Below are 26,753 nucleotides of genomic sequence, written 5' to 3' on the forward strand. Positions count from 1 at the left end.
TAATTAAAATCCAGTCCTCTAGATTACAAGTTCACTTCTGTTCTGGGAGAGTGCCATGGTTATTTTTAATTGGAGTAACTTAGTATCAACCATCCAGGGTGATCTACCTAGTTTGGCAAGGGATACAGCAGCTATCTTTGCTGACTACTTGTTGCCACAATATATGCCAAGCTTTACTTTCAGGAAGGCTGTAAGAGGAATAAAACCCGCACCTCACATTCTACACTTAATTGTCTTTAATTAAGATCTTACCTCTTTACTCATGAAGGCAGGGATAGGATATGGCTAGACCTGGTTAATGGAAAAACTAAAGACCAGAGATTTTTCACCAAAGTAATTAGTAGACCTGCATATCTTCACAGATTATTTATACTTCTGTAATGGCTAACTGAAAAGGCAAATCCACAGGCGTTCAGGCAACTGAACTGCAGGCCATAACATTCATAACATCATTTACTGAAAATCTATCCAGAAGTCCAATAGAAACAACTAGATCACTCCTTAAGGGAGCATTTGTGAGGGAAGTAAAAAGATAAGCCAGAATGTCACGCTAGTCTGAAATAAGCCATGAGTGCCTTAGAGACACTTGAACACTCAGCTGTTGGGAAAGCAATGCAGGAGTCAGATTTGTGATCTTCTGACAGTCACACATCTGGGAGGAAATGGGTTTCTTGCACACTGCAAAGATGCTCTTTGTAGAGGTATAAACACTTCTTCCAAATTCTCTGTGCCTGTACAAAGAAACCTATCTTTAAATGATGGCATAAAGTCATAATTACATATTCTTATTGTCATTTTCTTAGCAGTAACAGCATTTCCTAACAACACTATTATCTCACTTAAGCAATTAAAGTATTGTGACAGCAATTTTTTAGTGGAAAAACTTGCTTTGTACCATTTAACACTATTTCATTCTACTTTTTATTGCTGTAGCACAGAAAAACAAGAGTTATTTATGTATCTACATGGGTGTTTCACACCAACTCACCTCGGGCATCTGAACTTCTCTAAGTGGTGACATAAGGATCACTGTTGTATAACAGAACAGTCTGATGCTGTAAGAAGACTAGAATTTCCCTGCAGGAACCAACAGAAGCAGATGAACCAGTTTGTCAAGATAAAAGCTATGGTAATTAGTAAATACACCGCCATCTGAATTTGAACAGGATTCTCATAGCTGGAAGCAGGCATAAGCGTCAGAACTGTCATTAAGCATGGCTACACCTCCTTGTGAGATGCTATGCAAGTCTTGGCTCTGCCAGAAAACAGCTCTCCTACATGGGAAGTGAAGACAGTGGTGCTTTATATGCCTCAGAAGGGGTTACAGTTAAAGGCCAGAATCACAGGAAGTTTTCAGGTAAGCACCAATGCTTTAGAAGGGTACGGTTACAGTACCAGGTATAGTCACCTGTTTTCTGCTTGAACATTTTGTTACCATTTTACCCGGGGTCATAGTAGGATACAGGTTTCATAAGCATGTCTTTCTTCAATAGCAAGACAGCTCCCAGACAAACAGAACTCTTTGCGAACCATACGACAGATGAGTCTTACCACAGTAATTTATTTCTTAAAAATCTAGTTTATTGCACTTGTCTCAAAGCACGAACAAAACAAAAAAACTAAATACAGAAAAAAAGAGGAAAAAATATAATAGTTTTAATAAAGCTACCCTAAAAAGTAGTCTGAAAAGAGCTCTTGACACCAATTTAATATTAACAACCATAGCAAGATACGGTATTATACAGAAAACAAACAACTAGCAAGCTCGAACCATTACTAAGATGACTTTGAATAACGTAACAGAAAAGTGTCACCATTAAGTAATGCCACTGTACTTAAGCACCTGGAGCCTGGCAAGGTGCAGAGAAGTACTCATATCCCTGCTCCAAAGTGGCTGACACAGGAGCTGCCAAAATATACTTTTAAGGTGAATTTCAGCTTCTTTGGGGTCCTCAAGATACCAAGCTGTACTTGCAGAAAACAGACTGGTTTACTTCAACAATCAATCCATTACAATCCACTGCCAGACAGGCTAAAAAAAAAAACAAAAAACACCTTCTGGAGTAATCACCATATATGGATATCAATGAGCCTAACATCTAATCTGTAAGAGGGAAATAAATCCTTCCTCCCTGTAACACTGAAAGATCAGACTGAGACCTGACAGACACTATCAGAAGTGGCACTAAAAAGAATAACAACACAGTGTGACATAACTTGGTTCTCTCTCCACGGATGTACATTCTCACCTTGCACCACGTTTGTTCCAAGTTTAGTGCAGTACATGCACGACCTATCCTGAAAAAGAACAGAGGTTAAAAAGAAAACATCCTTCTCCGTATGTGTTAAGTTCTCGAAACAGAAACATCCCCACAATTTAACACCCGGCCTTTTTCTGAAGCTGGCTCATTTACAGTATTGGTTAGCAGCTGCTTAAACATTCTGATGATGTATATGCTTAGAACAAATACAAAATAACTGTTCCACCTACATACTGAACTCAGGTTCTCTCATCTATAGTTCTATTGCTTAAAAAAAGATGAGGTATCTTTCAAGGAAGATTTAAAGAAAAATAAACTGCAATGACTAACTCAGGTTACTTCCCAGTTCATTACATACCTCTGCTGCAACATCTGTAAGCATAAGACACTTCAAAATTTAGCTAACATAGCTAAAAGTTACAATATTGTTAAGTATTTTCTCACAATATCACAATTTTAATGGGATATACAGGTAATTCTATCAATTACCATTTTACTTTTAATACATCTGTGTTTGGTACTCAGAACAATTTGAGTCCAAAGGTTAAAGCACTGGCTGGAGGCACAAACGTAGCACAACAGGTAACATAAAATCTGCTTTGTACATTCCTACTTTGTACTGCAAACCCAACATGCAACTTCCTTCTTCTCCAAAGTGGGACTTACCCCTCAAAAATTGTCAGCTCCCTGATGACTGCGTGAAATGGGGGAAGCTCCCTTGATATTATGTGCAATCCAAACTTCCCATGCTAGAAACAAAATTTCTAGGTGTTGAATGTTAGTATAGCCTTGCAGATATTCATATGGAAATGGACCAAACTAAACTCATTTCAACACCAGTGCTGTGAAATCAGGATGTTCTAAAATCTCTCTAAGAAACTCCTCCCTCTATTTTCTTCCATGCTGCAAGGGAAAAGTCATTCTAAACATATACAATAGTTGAAGAGCATTTCTATCAGTTTGGAGTTCCACATAAAAGAAGAAATTGAGAAATATTTAATGTTTCTGATGTAGAGAAGTATTTAATGCAACAGAATTTCCTCTCAAAGTACACATGTATTAGTGTGCATGCTATTGTGAAATAGTCACTTTCATTGCTAATCAGATTTAAGTTAAAGAGTTATGTTTCCAAAGGAGCTGCTACAGTAGTACAGTATAACAACTGCAGTATGCCACACCTAAAGAGTCTCCCAAGGGATACTGGAACAAACATCAGAATTCACAACTTAGAGGCTATTTAACAGGTCAGTTTTTTAATACAAAAGTGCTAATATCTCACAAGGTCCAGTATGAGTGGCTTTTACATCCAACATTCTGTACATACATTACAGAAGTTCTGTACGCTCTTCTATTTTTCTCACTGCTTCACAAGCTTGAGGAACTTCATATCACTTCCCATTCATCTTCAAAGTCATCAGGGTGAAGCAGAACAGAAGTATCGTTTTTCTGCTGGTTATGGGAATGGCTAAAGGTCTTAGTGAGGCGCTGGAGAAGGGATCCTGAAGTACTGATCGCCCACAGTTCATCCAGAGGGGTGACTGCAAAGCATAAATCAGACACTTCATAATAAAAGTAGAAGGGTCCAATTGTAAACATTAGATTAATAACGTTTGGATTTATTTATTTTTTTCTAATTGTACCTAGGGAAGATTTCTACTGATGTGATAAAAGCACCTTGATGGAACTGCCAGGCCACTAAACTCTCCCTGCTTACGGTCAGCTTGAGCACCATCAATCAGAAATCAAAGCAGACATCACGATGTTTTTAAATCGTCACACAGAACCAACTTGCCTGTTAAACGTGTAACGTTTCCAGGAATCTTCTTCCAGTAATCACCTGCTGGATTCTTGTCAGTAATACCATATCGACGAGCTACATCTCCATTTGGACAGCGTGCCCAAACAGTCCTTGTACTTATAGCCAGCTCACATGCCTGCAAACCTAAAGATAATTGGGCGTGAAGAGGCAATAATCACAAGCTTTCTTCTGTATTAAATATACTCACTGAAAAGTTTTGGTAAGACAGTGAGACTGTAATATTTTTATAGACTCTTTATGCTAATATTAGAAAAGCAAATTCCATTATAAAGAAATAAGTAAGTCTCCCATAGCCTTTCTAAGAAAGGATTAGCGAGATGACTATTAAGGATTGCATTTTTCCTTACGCTAACTTTAGAGGAGTTGAATAGAGAAGATTCAAATAGCATCACGAACTTTGTAGATGCTGCACCTATCTACCAAGCACACTGATCTCACACTGTGGATACACCTTGCTCTGCGGCCATAGCCACAAGCAATGACCAGACAGTCTTAACAAACCTATTTCTGGAACCTCCACCGTATTTTACTATCAGATGGTGAAATCTTGTAGTTATAACAGACGCAGACAGTGTCAATAAATAGTTCTTTAGAAAGGAGCAACTAAAATTTTATTTTACTTAAAGGCACGGTAAAAATATAATTACTAAAATAGGAGTGCATCCAGCACACAGGATTATTAACAGAAAGATGTGCAAAATAGCATTAAGTTTCTGCTAGCCACATCCAGATGGGAACTCCACGTTGTATCACTTTTCAGTACAAAACTTCCCAAAGCACAGTGGTTTCCTATGGCTTAGGAACACTGCTTTAATCCTAACTGAAAGGTACGTGTGGCATTTAATAGTCCAGTGGCAGCAGCCTGAAATAACACACGATAGAAATTCATGGCAGAATCAGATTCCTCTTCAGTTAACTATACAATGTGTTTAAGTAAAATCAAGATCTCCTTTAAAAGATAATCCATATCAAACACTTCACAGAAGTTTCTATAAATAAACATACTTGATCGCTGAGAAACATACCTGATTTATCCATTGCTACCAAACTTAAAACACAACATGGAAAAAAAATACAGTGAGAAAGCAGAAAGCACAAGAAATTCGTGCCTTAGGTTTTGGGTTGTTGTTTTTTTTTTTTTACCTGGTACATGTTCCCAGTCGGTGCCTACAGGCATTTCCTCTGTAATTCCCACTCGTACGTGGACGTTCCATTTGCTGTCAATGGCCCACAACATCTGATCATTTGGACTTGAATGAATGCTGACCAAGTTGATTCCTACTGGCTACAAAAATCAAGTGCAGCATTTAAATTTTGGACCACTATATATAAGACACTTCATACTCACAGAAGTACACAAAATTTGTAAAATATCACCAGGGACTAAAGATAGGAAGAAATTTGACCTTTTATTTCTCATTGTACTAATAACCAATTTTTACAAAGTTTTTCAAAACTCTTCCTAAATAGAGAAGAAACATGAGTGAATGGCCAGACGATATGGCCAGAGATATGGTTTAGCAGAGGATTATTAGAGTTAGGGCACTATGGTTAGGCTGCGGTTGGACTTGATGATCTTTGAGGTCTTTTCCAATCTGAGTAATTCTATGATTCTATGAAGTTAATGATAAAGATACATCTGAATCTAATAATATCAGTCTTTCCTCAAACACTTCTCCCAATCATGCACTGTCAACTCAAGTCACAGAATTATAGAATGGGTTGGGTTGAATGGAACCACGAGGACCATCAGGTTCCAGCTCCCTTGCTGAAGAGAGAACTCTTCCACCAAACTGCAGAAAGAAATGTATTTTACTATTAAATTCCTGAAAGTTTTCCTAACATATCTCTTGTATTCTACATATATATAAATCTGCACATCTCTAAGGTCTGAATGCCTCATCTTAGCAATGATACAGTGAACTGCCTTCTTCCCCATATGTCATTTTATACGAATACAGCTGTGGAGTTCACTGCAGCCCACTGCAGTACTGGTGCAACCTCAGTACACTGCAACCTCACCTGTAGAATACCTGCACCATTATCAACTGGCAAGCCCAAGAATGGAAAGACACACTCTTCCCATTCTCCTTTCTATTTTCTCTGATGGAAATTTGCCTTAACTACTGGCAAAAATGAGTTTTACTGACCACAGAATTTTATGGGCGTCATAACAACGATGATACTGATAAAGATGATAAAGATGATAAAGATGATGATAAATATGATAATGATGATAAAGATTTTTCTCCTCATTAGCTAACCAAAGTTCCACCAAAGACAACAGTAAGACACCATGAAATATGTCATCATCTGACAGAAGCACTACATTTCTCACAGTAACCTCACAGGCCTAAGCTCAATAGCCAATGTGACAAACCTAAGAGCAAGCAGCTCTTTGTATGAATCATAACCTCTGTGCTTATATGAACACACAACCCAATGGCAGATGGGCCTTCTGTGTACATAACAGCTACCTGCTTTGTTTTCGCTTTTGAAATTGTGCTGCTTAACACGAGTCTGATCCAGTTATAACCGAGTTTGACTTGAAACTCCAAACCTATCCTGTCTACTTAGGTTGTAAGGCCTTTGACAGACTGCCTTCTCTTGTTTGTGCTCTCATCAGGTATTTGCACATGTTGGAAGCATGGAGCTGGTAGAGACTTGAAGAAATGTTTGCATCTCTGGTCACAGTAAATTGACAAAGGCTGCAAGTTGAACACTTACAGGAAATTGCTATTTCTATTGAATACACAGAATATATAAGTACCTAGTTACTTTCAAGTTGTTATTCTGTCATGTTACAAATAAACTAGTGGCTTGACAAAACAAACAAAAAAAAACCAGCAAAAAATAAACAAAAAACCAACACCATTGCCATCCCTCCATCTCCATCTCCATATGCTGGACATTAAGGAAAGGGAAAGAAAAATAAAATACCCCATGGAATACGCCCCATCCTGCTGCCTCTACACCTGCAGTCATCCTCACACCTGCCCCCTTTACTCTTTTCCTCCCTCTTTTCTATTTTGTCTCTTTCTATGAATAATTTGATTCTGACTCCTTACTTCAGCCTGCTTATCTCCCCACATCATTGGCATGCAGTGCAGTTCACCACAGCGTTGTTTCCAGCTTCATCACACCCATCTCTGTGTTTCTGCTGTTGTGGTCCCTGGTTTCAAGGGAGCCATGCGATTAATAACAGCTTGTGCAGACTGAGTTACTACACACAAACTGTGAAGAGCAGCCGGGTGTGACCCTTGTTACTGATCTATTGGGATTTGTGCATCTTGCTCTTCACTCTTCCATATCAGGATATCATTCCTCTCTTCCTCTATCATTCACTTCAAGGAGAACTCCCTTAGAAAAAAACAGGAGGGATATTTCCATCCAGAAAGACTTACTGAGTGCTTATACCTAGCTTCTAAGCCTATGCATTACTAGAGAATTACAGGTAATGTAAGCTAGGTAAAGCAAATAATATGTCCCAATGGGGCTGCATGAAAGGAGTTGCACAACAGACAGCTAGATGGCTTCTGCTTCAACTGCAGGCTTAAGTATAATCAAACTACCTCTACCCAATCCTGCAGCACTTCTGTATCTAAGAAACAAATGGAATCTATGGAGTCCTAAGTGAATCTACAAGCTTGGACAAAAATTTTTGTCATTCTTTGGCTTTCTTTAAATAAACTCCTGTTTTCTTTCCGAGTTTCCCCATTCCTCTGGGTATTATGCTTTTGGTTTCTTTTCCTTTCTCAAGCTACTTAGTTTCTTCTGAGAAACCTGCATCAAGGAAACAATCCTCCTACTCACTGTCCTTACAAAAGATCCAGGCAAGACACTGATGGCAGCATCCAATGCTATTATAAGTCCCTACTCTACCACAGCTTTCTGATGTGCCACAGGCAGTAAAGAACAAAACCAACATGACAGCTAATGATGTGGTGATACTCGGTAGCTCTGGGAACAGAGCAGTGACAGGACACCAGGAAACAGGGACAGGCAATTCTTAGAGGTGTTCAAGACCAGATAGCTACACATCCTCCACAAACACATCCTCCTGTCCTCTGGTCTTGCACCTTAGTTACAAAATCATCACTTTCTCTCCATCTTTTGCTAACAAAGATTTCCCAGCACAGCATGTACTGCCACACAAGCCAACTATGTACCTTTTAGTACTTCAAGTTACATGCTAAGAGCTGTGAATATCTTAATTGTCTGCTGTAAATAAGAACAATGAAAAATAGCCTGCTAGAACACAAGAGTCTGATGACAAAACAGTGCTGACAAAATGAAGTAAACTTGAAGTTGTCCATTAACCTTATAATTCTAAGCAAATCATTTCCATTCCTTCTGCAGGCCACAGAGAAAATTTCAGTACGAGCCCTCTGTTTAAACAGCAGTATCAAATAAAACCTAAAATAAAATAAAAACTAACGCAGTTTTCATCCCTGAACTACTACTCAGAAGTCTCGTCTCACTGTAATTGCTTCAGTCACAGATGAACCCAAAACAGTTCCCTGTCAAGGAGAAAAGACCAAAAGTGCATGCATCACCAAAAAGGCATCAGAATACATTCCAAATCACTTCTCAGAATTACAGACCATGTATCAGCAGGCCTCCACTATCTCTTTCCTGCTACAAACACCCAGGATGAGAAAGACTCAACATAACACTCTCAGCCTGTTTAAGTCCCTTTTCCCTCTTTATTTCTAAAATAACTGTTTAGTGGTTACAAGCAGCAAGGATGTTTTACTCATATTCAAAAGACAGAAAAGCCTTCAGATGGTCCAGGCCAGGATGAAAGAGTACCACATCTGAGATATTTCCCCAATATCAAGCGCTATCCAAAGATCAGACTAATATGACTATTTTGGTGGCTAAAAGACATGCAGACCTTATAAAGTAGCATGACAAAGAAAGAATACAAGTCAGAGAGATTCTGTAATATAAACCTCACCACTGCATGTTATTTTCAGAGCTCCATTTGAACAGTGGTGAAAGTGTTTTACAACCATTAGATATCGAGAAAGCACGAGCAATGGGAGAACAGTACTGAACAGAATGGTTTGCATTCAGTCTTCAAGGAAAGCAGATCGCTAAACTAATCACCTCTTTTTTTTCCTCTGTAGAAAAGTTCAAGGCAGCATACAAGAGCAGGAAAGATTACGAATCTATGTTTAGTCTTCCTGGAAGCCACATGTTTTTCAGTAATGCTGCCATAGAATTGTCAGAGATTATTTATTGACTAGAAAACTAGAGCATTATTTTCCTCAGAAGCCTTCCAACAAGCAGCATGACTCCTTCACCCACTTTTAGCCTTTGGTGAGTAAACAGAACGCAGTCTTAGCTCCATACCTCCAGTTAATGGCTAGTGCTACCAAGAAGAAAGGGCAAAAAGGCATGGAGTCAGTTTTCTTGACCTTTGTCAACTTTTAGTTTTTTATCCCAACCATTTTCTCTCAGAAATACGCAAGAGGCAACAGCAACACATGGCATCAATTCCTAGAAAAGGTCACACCAAAACCATTCGACTATTCAACACACTAAAGCTCTAGCAGGTCCATAACGTACTTTCAGGATACTTAGTACAACAGCTGCTCCTTACTGGCAGTGAGAATATTATTATTAATGCACAGCACTACAGCACCAGCTGAAAGAAATACAGACAAACTGCAAGAGCTCAGATTTGAGGCTGTTAGTGGTATTGAGCAACTGAAAGTATGAAAAGGAAGGCTTTATCTCACTGTTTCTGTTTCAGTGTTAGTTAAGTCTGGTCAAAGCACAAATTAAGATCTTATTTCAGAAGGATTTGGAAAAGTCATCTGCTTGGTTTTCTGAGTGTGTCTCATTTTGTGTATCCTTTTTGTGAACCAAGGCTTCTGGTGCTGATAACAATTGCTATCGAATGTGACAGGCTACATGTGTGCTTTTCTGAACATGACGATAGTGATGCCTTAAAACAAATACCAGAAGGCTAAAACTCCAAAGCAGTAAAATACAGTGAAATACAGTGACGACAGTTGCTTCTAACTTGGAATGAAAAGGAAGACAGTAAACACTGAGCAATGGACATGAAACAGCTTTAGTAAAAAATACTTAAAGTGCATTTCTGTAACCTTCAAGAAAGATGGAAGTCTATGAAGAATAGTATATGCTTGAAGTTAAACACTGTGGCTTCCTAAATGAGCTAAGCAAAACACTCAGCAGCAAGTGCTTGGATCCCATATGCCTATTTGCAGCCCACCTCAATACAACTAGTGTGACTGCTGCCAAATGCAGTTTTCCTTTACATCTTAAAAACAGTGGGGAGAGAATTTTCCTGAAGGACTGCTAATGACTTCAGGAGGCTTCACATGAGTAAACATGTATGGAACAACAGACCAGCCTTGTCTATAGGTAACTAGACGGTTTAATGTGTGTTTTACCTCTCAATCGAAATATAATTGGTCTAATGAAACATCGTTCTGTACACCTCTTCCTAGCACCACACCAAAGTAGAATTTACAGCAGCACACAAAGACATCTACACAACAGTTAAGTAGAGCAAGCTATTCTGTGCTAGCAAAAACAATCTGGAAAGAACAGTCGTGTGGATTATGCACCAGAAATAACAGTTTTCCACAGCAAGTATTTTCAACACTAGTGTGGACGATTCTGAGGTACAAATGACAAAGCATTCCCAGCAAAAAAAATTCTTCACCCTCCAAATATCCAGTCCTTGCATAATTGTTTCAAAGCAATCCCTACTACAGTTCAGCTTCGATTTTGGCATCTATTTAAGAAAAATCCCATGCTCATCACTTCCTCCTGTGAAGCACCACTTAACAGGAACCACATTGGAAAATGCAAATGCAAAGCAGGGTAAGAAAGTCTTCAGATTAGCACTGTCTGTTCTGTGTGGCAAGCAGAGCTCAAAGACAGGAAAGGAAACCAAGATCCGACAACCATTTCTAACTGACATTTGTAAGGCATAACCACTCTCCTTATGCCGAACATAGATAATGAAAAATGAAGGGATCAAAAAGAAAGGAAGTCCACTGTGCTCTCAGTTTTGCACACAGTCAGAATGGCAGAGACATTCCTTAAATTTCAAACGCCATCTCTATAACTGACAGTTGCTCCTTGGTCATAAGAATTTTTGAATAACAGTGAAAGTGTGAACAATCCATAATTGAGTTTTGTTCTTCTAGTGTGCGTGTATAAAAAAAGACAGAACTCTTCCTGATCTCGGGGAGGCTATCTTCTCTCAGCTGTGACACCAAGCTTAAAACATAAAGACAATCAGTTGGCTGTTTACGGGAACAGTAGCAAAAGATTCGCTAACGTGAAATGTCTATATTGCAAGAGTTCATTTTAAGGCAAACTGAGTTAAGCAGCACTCTTCTGCTGACCCTGGGAGCTACAAAGAACCAATAAAAGCTTTAGAGCTTTAGGCAGCAGTCAAGCAGTGGATGTCGTTTTAAATAGCTTCCTTCCACCATTTGGACGGATATTTAAATAAACCTCTTGATTTAATAAAAGTAATTCCACAATTTCATTTTCTATGAAATTTTGCTTATGAAAGAGCACAGAGTAGTAATTAAACAAATGGCAATTAATAACATTTTATTTTTTGACTAAGATAGATTGTTTACAAGCAATAGATGACTGCAACTCATTACAAATATTTATCCTCATCTTTGCACCCATTTGTTCTCTTAAAGTTCTATTTATCTAACAGAACCCTTAGTGTAAGTTTTAAAAAGCATTTCTCAAAATCAGATTTCTCTTCAGCATCTTTTTCACTACGTGCCCCAAATCAAACCCCAAATGCATTAAGAATTACTTGCAAAGAGATCTTTTAGAGATCTGTCAAAACAGTGTCCCAGGTGAAAGTAATCTTTATCCTCTCATCAATTTGTACTGTACAATAACCCAAGTTAGTCTTATTGACTGTATTAATTTTGCCTTTTTAAAATTGTATCTTTAGATAACAAATTTAAGAAGAATTACATTTAATGAGTAACCATGCATCCACATACACACCTACTCCATAATATCTACGTTAATATTTATGCTGATTGCTCATGCTTTGTACTTTATTATGTATTTATGTTATTAATTATGTATTTATGTAACAAAATGTTAACATAAACCTAAATGCATGACATTTATAATTTATCATATATCTGTATTATGGCATTTATTTACACTAAATGCAATTACATTTAAAATTAATGTAGATAATACTTTTATACTGAATATTAAGAGTGGAATTAAAACGTTTTCAATTTCCTAGACTAAAACCATCTCATCAAGGAGTTTTGATCTGCTTTGTCAATGCCTTTAAAGCTGCTTCTGAAAAGCAGCTTAACTACATAATTTTGACATTTAAACCAAAGAATAGACAGGATGTAGCACAGGAGACTATAAGACTATATAACTTCTACTGTTCGTGATATTGTAGTATTATCAATCACTTCTTTCTCTCATCCATGACTTTAGAAGACAGCAAAGAACACAATGCTGCTTTTCATCAAGAAATACTGCAGTCGGGATTTATGAAGGGAACAAAAAAGTGAGAACAGCTTCAGTCCAGATCTTGAATCACAGAGCAAAGACTGAACTGAAATTACATTCACTGTTTTTGCATAAAATCCAAACAGAGCTATTGCCCCTGAATACCTCTGTGAAGCTGTGCAATAGTAGATGCTGTACAATTACAGCACTCCTCGAACAAGAACTGACACTGTACAAGCAGAGCCTATAGCTGCTCACGAGTCATGAGATCTGGGATATGGCAAGTCATATTGGCTTTGACATTTAGTAGGAAATGAAATATCTGCAGTTGGTTTTAAATTATGTTATTTGAGAACGCTCCCGTACTCAAAGCAAGTGAAAGGCAATTTTCATTTCCTTCTTCAAGCAGAAAAATGGCTGAATCACTCACAAACACTTCTTACAATCCTTCTGCTGCTGTGAAGATAAAGTGATGCAACGTGAATTATGTCAAAGTCAATTAAGGAACAGACAGCAGCTACTAAGAAGCAAATATTCTTTGCTGAACCCTCCACTTCTCAGTCATTTGTTGTATATGTTATCCAAACACTGAGCTAGTATTTGGAGATAATTTTCAAGTTCACGTTCTCTTATTTTGCATTTAACCTTTGCTGAAGCATGGATGGTTGCTCCCTTGGTGCTTTAATGATTTGTTTCTATGTGCTGGAATTGTCTCAAAACAAGCATGTAATCCACAAGTTTTCATCTCTGCAAGCAATGTTTGAATATTTGCCCTTTTATATTGACTCATTAGAGTTTGCAATGCCAGGAATTGGCAAGATAACAAAAAGAGAATGACAGTGCTCCAGGTGGCAGAAGGTTATCGTTTTAGAAGGCAACATCCAAAATGACTGCCCATCTACTTCAGTAAGCAGTAAGAAATAACCTGATTTTCAACCTTTTCCAATTAAAGACTTTCTCCATAAGGAAGTCACTGCTAAAGCCAAAGCAAATCCCACCTTCTTGTAAATACTGCACTGAGCAGTTTAATCAGTTTCTACAGAGGATTAGAGAATGCAGTCAGTACAGACAGAATAGTATCACTGTTTTAAGGTTTCATGAAGTTATTTTCCTGGATAAACAAACCTCTGCCTCTCCGCAACTCAATTAAGTGGAATATGTTTCCCCCCTTTTTAAGAGTACTATGCTTAGCCTCCTTTTCCTGCTGCCCTGCACCCTCTTAACAAGCAAATAACATCCATTCTCCGACAGTTAAATCTATCCCTTGTTGTATCACTCAAGTAATTTAATACTTATCAGCCTGTTCTGTTACTCTGCAAAACAAGATATCATTTCTCTAGGCTTGACTGACACATTCCCAACACAGAAGGACTAGCCTAACCAGTGCTGTGCTAACTGACGAAATGCAAAGCTGCAGTTTCATTTCCCTGGCCACCTTTGCTGCTATACTCCAAGGTTCTCAGAAGTAACTTCTGCATATCTCCTAGCAGCCAAAGAGATTGATGTTTTAAAAAAAACCACAAAAAACTATTGCAACTACAGTGCCAGAGATTTTTATGCCTTAGTGTGAGCTTTTAAAAGTACCACATATTTCAAAATCTTCAGAAGAAATTCTGTAACACTAGAAAATGTAAATCGAATGTGCAAACACATCTGGTGCTGCTATGCTAGATCAGCAGACAGTTCGGCTGATTCTGTGCCAAGGAGCAAAGAATGAAATTGGTACTCAGAGGTCAACTGTTACAGCAGTCCCAAACCATGATACAGAATTACACCCATTTCACAGCTTAACTTGCTAAGTATTTGAGCAGTGCTGAGGTTTAGGAAGAGATTAAACAAGAAAACAGACACTGGAGAAAATTATTCTGTCCACTCTCTGTATTCAGAAAATATGGTCCTCAGATACTTTAGGAGACTTCTTTACACTCTGATCCTACCAGCTGGTAGGTAGAAAGGATACCTTATTTTCATGTTCTGGTAAGAAGGGAGGAGAACTGCAGTTGAACTGAACAGTTCTAACCACTGGGTGATAAGGAAAGTCCCCAGATCCAGGCACTGCACCCTGGCAAGCCTGGCAAATTCACAAGGGTGAGAGGCAGTATGCCACGAGCAAAGCCTTCCCACACCCTCTGCTTAGTGCTCCTTTCCAGTCTAGCCTCTTGGCGAGCAAACAAGAAGGTATTCAATATACACTTCAAGATTGCATTCTACTACATGCCTATAAAGCTGCTGTGTCACTACTGGAGTAATTTTTGTCTGAGAAAAATATTACCACTTTTGGAAAAAAAAGTTACTTGTAAGGATGAGATGCATGTGTGACAAGGCAGCACATTCACAGTGCACTGTACAGACTCTTCAATTGCAGGGTTGTTGGGTTTGGGTTTTTTTGTGAAGATAAGCAGATGTTGAAAATGAACATGTGGGACAAAGGTTTAAGATGCACAATTAAAATCTGGCCCTACTGTTTTCCTTAAGGATCAACTTATTCCTTTCCAAAGACATAGAGCTAAACCACTGTGTTACAAAGAATTAAAATCCACATTTTACCTGTATAGGTGGCTCAATCATTATCCATGCAGGAAGCATCAAACTTGGGTTAAGAGGTTGGGTTCCTACACGGAAATAAACACCACCACTGGTGTCACATGCCCAAACATGCTGATTTCCACAGGCCAAGCTGATCAGCTTCACAGCTCCTAACAATGAAAAGGATTTCATGGCATTTTGATTTCACATTCAGTTAATAATGTGCACTTTCATTTCTATTGCATATAACGATTAAAACCAAGAGGTAGCATACATGAGGTATTTTTCTCTTAAATGTAAAAATAACTATTTAAAGTCACAGGATACTGTCACTTCTAAAGCACACTAAGAATACGTTATTAAAGTAACTGAATTCAAGCTCAAGAAAAGTTCTGTAACAAACGTTATCAGTGCGTAGACAAACTCTCACATGACCTAATGTGAACTCCTCTCTGTATCTGGCCATGCCTATGTATGTTTCACAGTGTTTAGTTATATGTTTTCAGCAGTGAACATTCCTAATGCTACCAGTACTTAAAAAATACAAGAGCACATGGATTATACATCTCTGTGTTAACATACCAGTGTCACATTTGTAAATAAAGGAGCTGATTTTCAAATGGGTTTATATTTCACCTACATATCTATTATTTATTACATCTATGTCAGAAGCACAGCAGTACTTTAACGCTGTGCAAGTCAGCACAATGAAGACAAAGTTCTCAAATAAGTAAGTTTCGGAATTATTATTTTTCCCATCAGTCTTGTTACTAAAAGTTGGTGAAGAGAACTGCTAGCTAAGGGCCAGCTGGAACTCTTTCACATTCATTTCAGAATAGCCATGTGATGTAATATACGTAACATTTGATTTTTTTTTTGCCTTCCAGCACTGGGACAACACAATGCCAAGCAATGGAAAACATGTTCTACAGAAAGAGGGACTCAACCAGCGCAAATACACTACAGAAGGAATGCTCTGGTCACACTCCAAAAGACTAAAAATAGGCCTTGCTGGTTGACTGAACATGCCAGCACTGCTTGGGATATCCCATTCTTGGTAACAGTTTTCTATTTTGCGATGTGAATCTGGGAACAAATCCCTGTAAAGTACATCACTCCAGGAGAGGGTATGATTTTATCCCACAAGAAGGAATATAAAGCACTTACTCCTGCAGAAGGCAATTTTTAGGAAGGCTTGCTGGGGGAAGGAAAAGGCAACAAACAGGACTATACAGCTTCTACCCTTTAATTACCTGAAACTGTAAACATCTCCCCATCAACCAAAAATATTTAACTTTCTGAATCAAGGGAATTTGAATTATCTCACCCCAGAATTCCCTTTCATTTTCCAGCTTCCTCTTAAGGAATGGCATATTATACAAAACCATACAGAAAAAGTTCTACTGCTTCAGATAAGAATATCCAGAACAACTTCCTGCTGCAGGCAGAGGCTTGACATTCAGCAACAAAGTCAAGCTTTCATTTAAAACGTTATGATTCCTTGGAACAAAGTACAACTGCTGGTAATGGCTTTGCCACATGATGTCTCAGCTGTTGAAGTGTTCTGATCCAAACAAGCATCGCAGCACTCAGACACGGAATCACATATCACCTACTCGGCATAGCTGATTTATTTACGTCTACAGTACAATTTGATATTCAAAAATGCAGTCCTTATGTAAATGTTTTGGGGTTTCTCTTTCTTCCCACTTACTGTTTTTACATTAGGAGAAGGTTGTGCTAACCACATTCATCCACTGTTTAGGAAAAAGTAGTGTGATTCAGAGACATTATTTATCATATGGGCCTAAAGGTCATTCTACTGTGTTTAGAAACCTTGATAGAGGAGCCCTAATCAAAATAATTTACTAGGTAGTACTCCCCGTACATAGCATATAGGCAAGAGGAAGGCACTATCAACAGAATACTAATATTTATGTGTAACTGATGGCAACATGATCACTTCCACAGAGAATTATTAAGTTTCCTTTACACGAACTTGCTCTGTTTTTCTCCAGTTTACAGGCCTAACGTTTCAGGAGTGAGAATAAAAATACATTTGAACAGTAGCAATAATTCTCTGGATATCTTCAGTCCCAATAGCGCAATACAAGTCTGAGATTACAACTGTGGCTATGCAGCAATGACCTACTATATGCAATTAACTGGAAAAAAAACAGGAAATTTTCTTTGTACTTAATAATTAACCCACAATGCCAAGTGAGGCAAAGTACCTGAATTATTTCCTGGCCCCAGATTTCCACAGTATCACCAGAGTGTGCCATGAAGCTATCAGGAACAGCTGAACGTGACTGATGAACCCCAGAACTGCTGAAGTTAACACACCAGGTATTACAGTGCTAGCAATGATTGCCTTTGCAAATGTTTTGAGATTTGCAGACAACATGAAGGAGCTGCTACTTCAGTTCTGCAGCTATTATCTTTACTTCTGGAAAGCAACGGTATCTTGAGGAAAATTTTAATCTCTACTGAACAAGATGAGAAAGATGGTACAGAGAAACCTACCCTGTAGGTCAGTGGAGACAAAGGCATTGAGTATTGTCTAAATTATAGTAAAATTAGTGATTTGGAACCCATTTGTCAGGTCTGGAGAACATGTATTATGACTGGTAGACGAATTCCTTTCAAAAGGCACTCGTAGAAAAGTTTCATGTGAAGTATACAAGAGATAGAATTGCTTATTGGGACAATCACGAAAACTGTCATTAAAAATGGAAAGAACACAAAACAGCTTAAATTTCTTCCAGCACATAGTCTCCCCTTCTTCTACATTCTCTTGAAATAGGAATGCAGGTTAGCATAAGGAGAAGAAAGTATTCTAACAATCAGATTATCAAAGAAATAAATCCAATTAGAATACGATTGGTGAAGCTGGCAAGTGGCCAGACTACTCTCAACTCTGATACAAAGAGCAAGACCGTGAGGATATTCTGATGATCAAAATGTAGTCACTCAAACTTGCTCCTATTCCTAACAAAATAAAAAGGGCAGTTAACCAGTAGCACATTTTGTCATTATGCTGAGTCATGAGATCACTATCAACTCTTAAACATAAGAGTGTCATCAGCTGTATCACCTATGAATGATGCAATTCTTACAACATAGTTTGATCCTTACCAACATTCCAGTGAAGCTTTGGACACTGTTAAGAATGCATTTACCTGCAAAACGCAGGGCCCTGACTACAGAACTACCCAGGGCCATGTTATTACGGTTACGCTGCTTAGTCTATTCAATAAAAATGTCATACCTAGTTGAGAGAGATCCAGTTTTGTCCAGTGCATCCCTGTTGGACAGCTGGATGAGAGTGTTCTGATAAATATGTGTCCAAGACTATCCAAACCCCAAATGGCATCCTGGCAGGCCGAGTAGTGAACCATTTCAGTCTCTGGTGGCAGCTGCACCGTAGAAGGACGAAACTGAGGACTCTGATCACTGACACAAAACAGATCCTTGTTGCTTTGGCACAGCCACAAAAAGCTTCCTATGGTAAGGAGATTTCTGTTATTAAAATCATTCCTAATCTACTCTGAGAAAGCTAATTCTTCCCCTGAAAATAATCTGTACATTTGAAGACAAAATTAAAGATCTTAATCTTAGAATTCCAAATACAAATAAGCATCCTAAGTGCTTACTTAGGCACTGAAATACTCCCCCCCTTACATCAAGTAAGCTGCAAGTGATCTCACTTGAAAAACCTTCTCACATGAAGAAATTAAAATGGAGAAGGCATACATGAGAGTGCACTGCTTCCCTTTCATCTTTTTTTCCTTGCTTTCTTGATAATTGCTTTTGAAAAACCAGCATATCTTTCCAGTTCTATATTATACATGTTTGCCAATAAAGTTAGTGTATTTATTTGCAATTGTAAGCAATTGCATTACCCAACAGTAGAATACTTTCGTGTCAGTGCCACAGTTTTACCAATAATATGTGCAACTCTGCTGCAATAACTGCACCAATAGGAAAAGTAGTTGGCTAGCACAGGCATTGCAGCAAAGCATGCTCCAGGATTTCATATCACAAATTCTGGCATTGCATGCTGCAACAATCTAGAAAGTTTCAGTTCCTAAAGGACTACCCATTCTCTATAGGATGTCACTGTACCAAAGTCAGAATGATATGACTTTATTTCCACTAGTTTTTCAGATGTGTTTCCATCTTACTTCAAACGTTTTAAATGATGTAACTCAGTATATTTAATTACACCATCAATCCCACTCTAAAGTTAGACCTTATAGGCCTGCACTGTTGATTCACTAACCTTCTTTACATGAAGCTGGGGAAGCCAACACAAAAACCCATTTTGTGGCTGAAGCAGTACCACGAGGCACAATAATATTCCAGTAAGTGCCTGAGAGGAAAGAACAGTATCATTAGTATGAAAGTTAATTTTCTGTTAGAATCTAGACACACAGCTTTCTGCACCAGTCTTTCAGTAGTTGTGTTTTGGAAGGAAAATTGCCCCAACACATACATACGCTTATTGCATACTCACACAGAAGCTGGATTCAGGAAAAGAGAAGGGAGAAATTTAATGGTCTTAAACAGGAGACCAAATGGGTGATGATTTTAAATAGGCAGTAATACATGCCTATTTTTAATGTTTATCTACTTTAAAAATGTATTAAATAAAAGTTGTATTTGGGAAAATATATCTAGAAAAATATAGCAGTTCTTCCAGTATTGCTGTAACACCACAACACTGCTGTTCTGTGTGGTCACACTGACTATGAACTGTGATCCACTATGTCTACATATAACAGAAACAGTGGCATAACAATGCCTTCTCACCCAAGAGAAGAGAAACACAAGTATTAAAAAGAGTAATTTGTGTACGTTCCACTTGAGTAGAATGAATTTGTCATGAAAAACATTTCCCATTGGATGGGAAAGCATTGAGATCATTTGCTAAAGAATCAGTTTTTAAACATGGAGTTGCTTTGTTAAAGCCGCCCTGACTCACCACAGATTATTCCTGTAGTGATCAAACTGTAGTTTAGCTACTTTTTCCTGTTTATTATTCTTAATTTAGAAATATTAGACTCAAATCACACCAACCTATTAAGTTTCCCTTTGCCACATGGAATTCATTTTTGCCTGAAGAGATCCAGACTCCGCTGCCATTAACTCCAAGGAGGCTGGGCTGACACTGAAGCTGCTGTGACCAAAATGCCATTCGAAGTTTGTCAGCCACTTTCTCTACAGGTGCCTGAGCTGCTGTTGCCACTGAATGTGTGGCCTGGATTATTGTCTGGAACAGGCTGCACTGGTCAAACACTACATAATCAGTGATGCTTACCTGGAAAATAAAAAATAAAAAAATAAAAAATAATAAAAAATAAATAAATAAAAAGTGTTACTGATGACTAAGCTTTGGGGTGAATATTCCATCAAATTATCAAATATTCCATTCACTTGAGTTTGTTTCCAGTACAGGAAATCTATCACAAGTTTAGAAGATAGAGAATAAACCACCAACCCCTCCTACCTAACAATCCACTTTAAATTCTGCATTTAAGAAAGCCATTTCGGGATGACTGAACACTGTCTCTCTCCAACTAAAAATATACTGAACCGTCAAGTTAAGAGGTGGAATTACAGTTTACCAAAAGGAAGAGAGAAATCTGCATAGTGTAGCAATTTAAGCCACATGTCAAAAACCTGATAGGAAGAGGTCTAAATGATTGATTGCATAAGTTTTATCATGGACAATTAAGGTGACAGTGGTCTGGGTACTCCTGGAAAGGAAAGAAATGCTTGAGAGCACAAGAAAAAAAAGCAGTCTGTGCTAAGGTATCAAGCTACATGTAGCACTGATAAAATTTGATAGACCATTTCTTTTATTCTTGAAAGCTATTATGATGTTGCTCTGGAAGACCATGGAATATTTGTTTTCCCCTTTTTTGTATCATGAAAAGGGACTTCAGCCATCATCATCCTGAAGTTATATTATTAAATATAACTTTATATTATTATACAATTAATTACACTTTATGCCTAGAAACTTATGAGAAAACAAACAAACCCTGGGTAGAAGATTAAAATGAAAGCATAATTAAAAAATAAAGTAAATAAATAAATGCCTACTTGCCACCAATGGTTGTCATCTCCTTGGGGCTTCTTTGAAACCACACCAGTTCTGAACCACAGATTTCCATGGATATCCAAAGCCCATAATGTCTGTTGATCTCCAAGGGTTATACACACTGGTTCCAAAGCTTGTATTTCACTGGAAATGCAAGTCAGAAGAAAATTAAAAAACTCTACTTCAAATTTAGGCTTACAGTATTTTCAGGAAGCTGCCAACAGCAGTTTAAAGCTCAAAAATACATTTCATTTCAAATTTTCAGTTAATATTATGCAAACTAATAAAATCTGAATTATCTCAAGTAAAAACTATTCAACGACAAAACTCAACTCCTTCAAAGATCATTAAAGATTTGAAACTCTGAAACATAATAAATAAACAGCTTAAGTTTTTGGTAAAGCAGCTCCATGAATACATCTCCTCCAACTTCCTCACCCTATTCAGAGATCAATATTAGCAGTTCAGGTATCATAAATAGAAAACACAGCTACACAGCAGAGATAAAAACCGAGTTGGACTGCAAGTTTCCTGTAAAATAAATCATTTATAAGCTCAGAAGGTCAACAGTTCCAGATGATCTTATCAGATATTTAAAAAGTAGGCAACAAAGCTATTTCTTTCTGAGAACTTTCCTTGAGAACTTAAAAGCAAATGTGGATTGCTTTCTGCTACTTCATTATGAAGCAGAAGAACATTAAGTATATGTAAGTTGTAGGCCAAGCAAACATCATTAAGTAAACTGACTAAACAATATGCAAATTTCAGAGTTGAACAAGACACTGAACATATCTTCAGTCCCTTCAAGAAAAGTCAAATACCAGACTGGGAGGTAACAAGTTGGAACTTCACAACAGGCTGTTCAGGAGGAAATAAAGTCAGATGACTGCAAGAACCATCAGATTATCATACATTATTAGGAGTCTTTTCAGCATTGTTCTCACTTTTCTAAAGTTTAACTGAATTATTACTTCTGTTTACAGTGTTTTCTTTCACTACCTAACAGCCATTCATCAGATAGAAAACCCCTTGATACACCTAAACAATGACTGAAAGGAGATATGTGCGCATACATACAGATATATAATACCCACATGCTATCCACAGCAAGGTTCAGATAACAAGTTTGCAAACATCAAGGAGTTCTAACATGAAAACAACTTGTTCCATTCTGGTTATGAAGCTGTCCTGCTGCAGTGTCATTACCTGACAATATCACTCTTCCACTGCTCTCCTTCAGGACAAAAGCTGCGTACTCCCTCCCGGTAGAGCAGGGCCCGTTGTTCACTCAGTGCCCATACAACATTATTTCTGGAGGTAACCTGCGACAGTGGATAAGGGCAATCAACCTTTACTGCTCTTGCACAAGGACGATCCACACTCAGGCCTAGAAATCAGAAAAGGAGGATTACTTCACAAACTTGGACTTTTTGCAACTGAAAGAGAAAAAGCTACCAACAGGAAAAAAAAGATGGGGGAAATATCTCTGATGTTAACACTTCTCATTTGATCATTATTGCCTTGATAGTTTGCTCTTTTAATCAACTATTAATCACTTCCTCTAATATTGCTGGATTTGTATTTTAAGAAATATAACACTGTACGCCCTTTAACATCTTGCAGAGCCTAGGAGTCCTGCACCATCATTTCTGTTCCTTTTCTCCCTCTAGTGTCAGTATCAGGGATCTCCATTTACAAAATGTGTTAAGACTTCAGAGGAGCACTGAAGACAACAACACAAGAATTTCTGCCCCGAACATGTCAAGGAGAAACAATCTGATCTGAATAGAGGCAGCTGAACAATTTCAGAAGAGCATAACACAGCAATTAGTACTGAAAGGAGAAGTTCTGGGAGATTACAGGCAGTTTACATCTTCAAACCTATAACCTTGAGGAACATGTATCTTTTTCACAATTACACTGAAGACTGATTTACACACCTATGTGGTAAAACATCCTAACAGATAAAGCTTTTGCTTAGTCTTCTCATGCTTCTAAATCAAGTGGGAGATCATGGAGGCCTTCATAAAGCACATGGGAAATAAAGATGAGGTGACTGGTGGCAACCAACATGGCTTCACCAAGAACAAACAATGGGTGACAAACTTGGTGGTCTTTTATGATGGAGTTACAGCATCAGCGGATAAAGAGCAACTGATGTAATCTACATGGACTCATGCAAAGCATTTGATGCTGTCCTATATAACATAGTGGTCGCCAAATTGGAGAAAAATGGATTTGATGGATGGACCACTCGCTGGATAAGGAATTGGCTGGATGGTCACGCTCAGAGAGTTGTGGTCAGTGGCTCAGTGTCTAAGTGGAGACCACTGATAAGTGGCATTTCTTGGGGATCAGTGCTGTGTTATTTAACATCTTTGTAGGTGACACAGACCGTGGGACTGAGTATACCCTCAGCAATCTTGCAGATGACACCAAGCTGAGTGGTGCAGGTGACACTCTGAAGAGAAGGGATGCCATCCAGAGAGACCTGGACAGGCTTGACATGCCAACCTCATTAAGTTCAACAAGGCCAAGTGCAAGGTCCTGCACCTGTGGCAATCCCAAGCACAAATACAGGCTGGGCAGAGCACTGCTTGAGAGCAACCCTGGGGAAAAGGATTTGGGAGTGTTGGTTGATGAAAGACTCAACATGAGCTGACAATGTGCTCTTGCAGCTCAGTAAGCAAATGGTATCCCAGGCTCCATCAGAAGAGACGGGTAGCCAGCAGGGACATGAAGGTGATTGTCCTTCTCTACTCTGCCTTTGTGAGGCCCCATTTGGAGTACTGGGTTCAGGTCTCGTACCCCCAACACAAAAAGAACATGGAGCTGTTGGAGAGAGTCCAGAGGAGGGCCACAAAGATGATCAGAAGGTTGGAGCACTCCTCTTGAAGGAACAGGCTGAGAGAGCTGGGGCTCTTTGGCCGAGTGAAAAGAAGAGGGACCTTATAGTTGCTTTCCAGTACCTGATGGGGGTCTGAAGGAAATCTGGGGAGAGACTTTTTTTATAAGAACATGTAGTAACAGGATGAGGGGAAATGGCTTTAAACTGGAAGAAGGTAGATTTAGACTAGGTATTAGGAAAAAATTATTTATTGTGAGGGGGGTGAGACAGCAAAGCCAGTAGCCCACTGAGGCCTTTAAGGCCAGGCTAGATGGGGCACTGAGGAATGTAGTCTAGACGGAGGTGTCCCTGCCTATAGCAGGAAGGACTGAACTAGATGATCTTAGAGGCCTCTTCCAAACCAAAACCATTCTACAATTCTATGAATCACAGAATTATCCAGGTTGGAAAAGACCTTGAAGATCATCAAGTCCAACTGCAGCCTAACCAGTACCCTATCTCTAAAAACCCTATGCTAAATCATATCCCTGAGTACCATATCCAATATGAAGTAGGAATAGACTCGTGTATGTGATATTTTAGCATGACAAGAAGACAATTAGTAAGCTCCAAACCTCCATTAAAGTGTGGGGAATGAAAAAATCATGAAGAAGCAACTATCATCAATGGCTGCCTCACATTAACAAGACATATACTGAGAATTTATTTTTGGCAATGACAGATTTAGAAGCCCAAGAATAGCAGAATGCAAGCTGATTTAATCAAACCGATCTCGCACAGGGAAGAAAAATATTGATTAAAACCCCCACAGAGCCCTGTGTGACGGGCATCAAGTGCACTTCCTATCGTCACTTGCCATGCGTATTGGCAATATACACGTGACCCCGGGTAGGCCACTTGTCTTCTCTCTAACTACTGAGCATACTAAAAGAAAACCATTTAAGAGCAGAATATATTTGAAACAATGCTATTCAATTTTCTTGATCAAAAAGAATTTCTGTCTTACACTACAGCAAGTAAATCTACAAAAGAAGTTAAAAGACAAAAGCTAAATGGAAGATAAATAAGAATTCTGACAGCCACTTAGAAACACTGTCCTGTGTTAATATATTTTATTGTTTTTCCTTTACTCATTGTCCTTCTACTTGTACAGTAATTGCTTCAGCATGTTATTTGTGATTTTTCTCTATCAACTCAGTTCTCTGTGCAAATTCTCCTTGCCCAAAGCTCATCCTAGAAATGGACTTCCCTCTAGCTGTATGTATCTAGCCTGAATGCTCTCTGTAGAACATCTTCCAAACGTATCCTCTTCGTCTCAAAGCAGATAAATCTAAGGCCATCACTTCAAAGCTGCTACTGCACTATCCCTGCCTCTGATCCTTGCCTCATTCACATCCAGCAACAAAGCAGCTGTAGACTGCTGCTCCCTAGCCCTTTTCCAGTCCTCTGTGGACCATTTCCCAATACTTCTGAATCCATTCATTGTCTTCCATTTCACACTACCTTCCTTTCGTTATCAAGTGGTATATTTTACCTCCAGCCGAATATTCTTTTCAAAACAAATAGGTTCTGCTTTCACTTACGCTGTTTCCTACACTTGAATTTCTTGTCAACATCCATACACTAACTTCATCTCAGGTTCCTACTTAAAACTTTAGTAAAATCCTTCAAACAAACAAACAAACCCCACTCGAGGGTCACTTAGCATGCCACGCCATTTTCAAGACAAGAAAACAATTTTAATGTTTTCTGCAATTCTTTTTTCATATATCTGCAGCCATCCTATGTCTCCTCCATAAATCCTCTATATGGCATGTACTCCATTCAACACAAAGAACAAGTGGCAATGAACTGGCTTCCTCAGCATCCCCACCATAACACAAAAATCTCACAACTCTTTCTAAAGACTTCTCAAGATGAAAAGGTTTTTCTACGTTTTGGCTGTGAACAAAAGTTTAAAACCAATTGCAATTGTTTAATAGACTTGAGCTCTAAAATTTTAACTTACAAAGTTCAAAAGGCTACAATTAATTCAGGTACCTGTTTGTAGATACAGATCTCCATTTGTTCTGATAATCCAGGCAGTGTCATCACTTAAGGCTACAAATACAGCCTGAGGTAAAGCCTCGTACCAGTGGCGTTTTCCTTTTATAGTTACTTTTCCACAAGCAAATGCTTTATTAGTTTTCTGTTCAATCTTCCAGAGGAGAGCCCCTGTATGAGAAATAAATAGAGAGAACAAAATATCACTTAACAATTACTACAACAGAGATGTTGACTTGTTTTGCTATGCATTAGTAAAGGTATAGGTAGGAAAACTACCAAACTAAAATGCAAGATTCATAAACCCTTACAATTTCTTTTTAAAGGCAAGAACAGAACCAGTAGTCAACTTCTATAGATGTTTTTGAAATGCATTTATCATTAGATCCATGTGATTTTTAGATGTTTAAATGAAAATCACTTGTTAGTCATATACACTGAAAACCAACAAACAAAAACATCAGGATAAAATGAGCCCACTATTAAGATACTTAAGCTTACAGCTAGCTTCTCACTAGCTTAGTACATCCTTGACATATCTACCGAGACATTGATAATGTCTGTAACAAATCTTTTCACAAAAACTATAATTCCTGCTTTCTAAAAAAGCACATAAGAGGGGATAATTGTACTCCTCTCACTTTT

General features: G+C 38.3%; 1 protein-coding gene across 2 annotated transcripts in view; it reads right to left on the minus strand.

Annotated features, from left to right (window-relative positions):
- Positions 1 to 1,543: 1,543 nt before the first annotated feature.
- TECPR2 (tectonin beta-propeller repeat containing 2) overlaps positions 1,544 to 26,753 on the minus strand; it is a 36,794-nt gene continuing 11,584 nt past the window's right edge. For both annotated transcript variants that reach the window (XM_072339385.1, XM_072339386.1), the window contains exons 11-20: positions 26,106 to 26,279; positions 22,424 to 22,604; positions 21,220 to 21,361; positions 20,191 to 20,431; positions 19,394 to 19,483; positions 18,380 to 18,613; positions 15,130 to 15,278; positions 5,224 to 5,365; positions 4,054 to 4,203; positions 1,544 to 3,799 (exon numbers count right to left, since the gene is read on the minus strand). In XM_072339385.1, coding sequence (XP_072195486.1) covers positions 3,645 to 3,799; positions 4,054 to 4,203; positions 5,224 to 5,365; positions 15,130 to 15,278; positions 18,380 to 18,613; positions 19,394 to 19,483; positions 20,191 to 20,431; positions 21,220 to 21,361; positions 22,424 to 22,604; positions 26,106 to 26,279 — 1,658 coding nt within the window. In that variant the 3' untranslated portion in view covers positions 1,544 to 3,644. The remainder of the gene's footprint in view (positions 3,800 to 4,053; positions 4,204 to 5,223; positions 5,366 to 15,129; positions 15,279 to 18,379; positions 18,614 to 19,393; positions 19,484 to 20,190; positions 20,432 to 21,219; positions 21,362 to 22,423; positions 22,605 to 26,105; positions 26,280 to 26,753) is intronic.

Source organism: Excalfactoria chinensis, chromosome 5, assembly GCF_039878825.1.
Source record: "Excalfactoria chinensis isolate bCotChi1 chromosome 5, bCotChi1.hap2, whole genome shotgun sequence".
Classification (NCBI taxonomy): Eukaryota; Metazoa; Chordata; class Aves; order Galliformes; family Phasianidae; genus Excalfactoria; species Excalfactoria chinensis.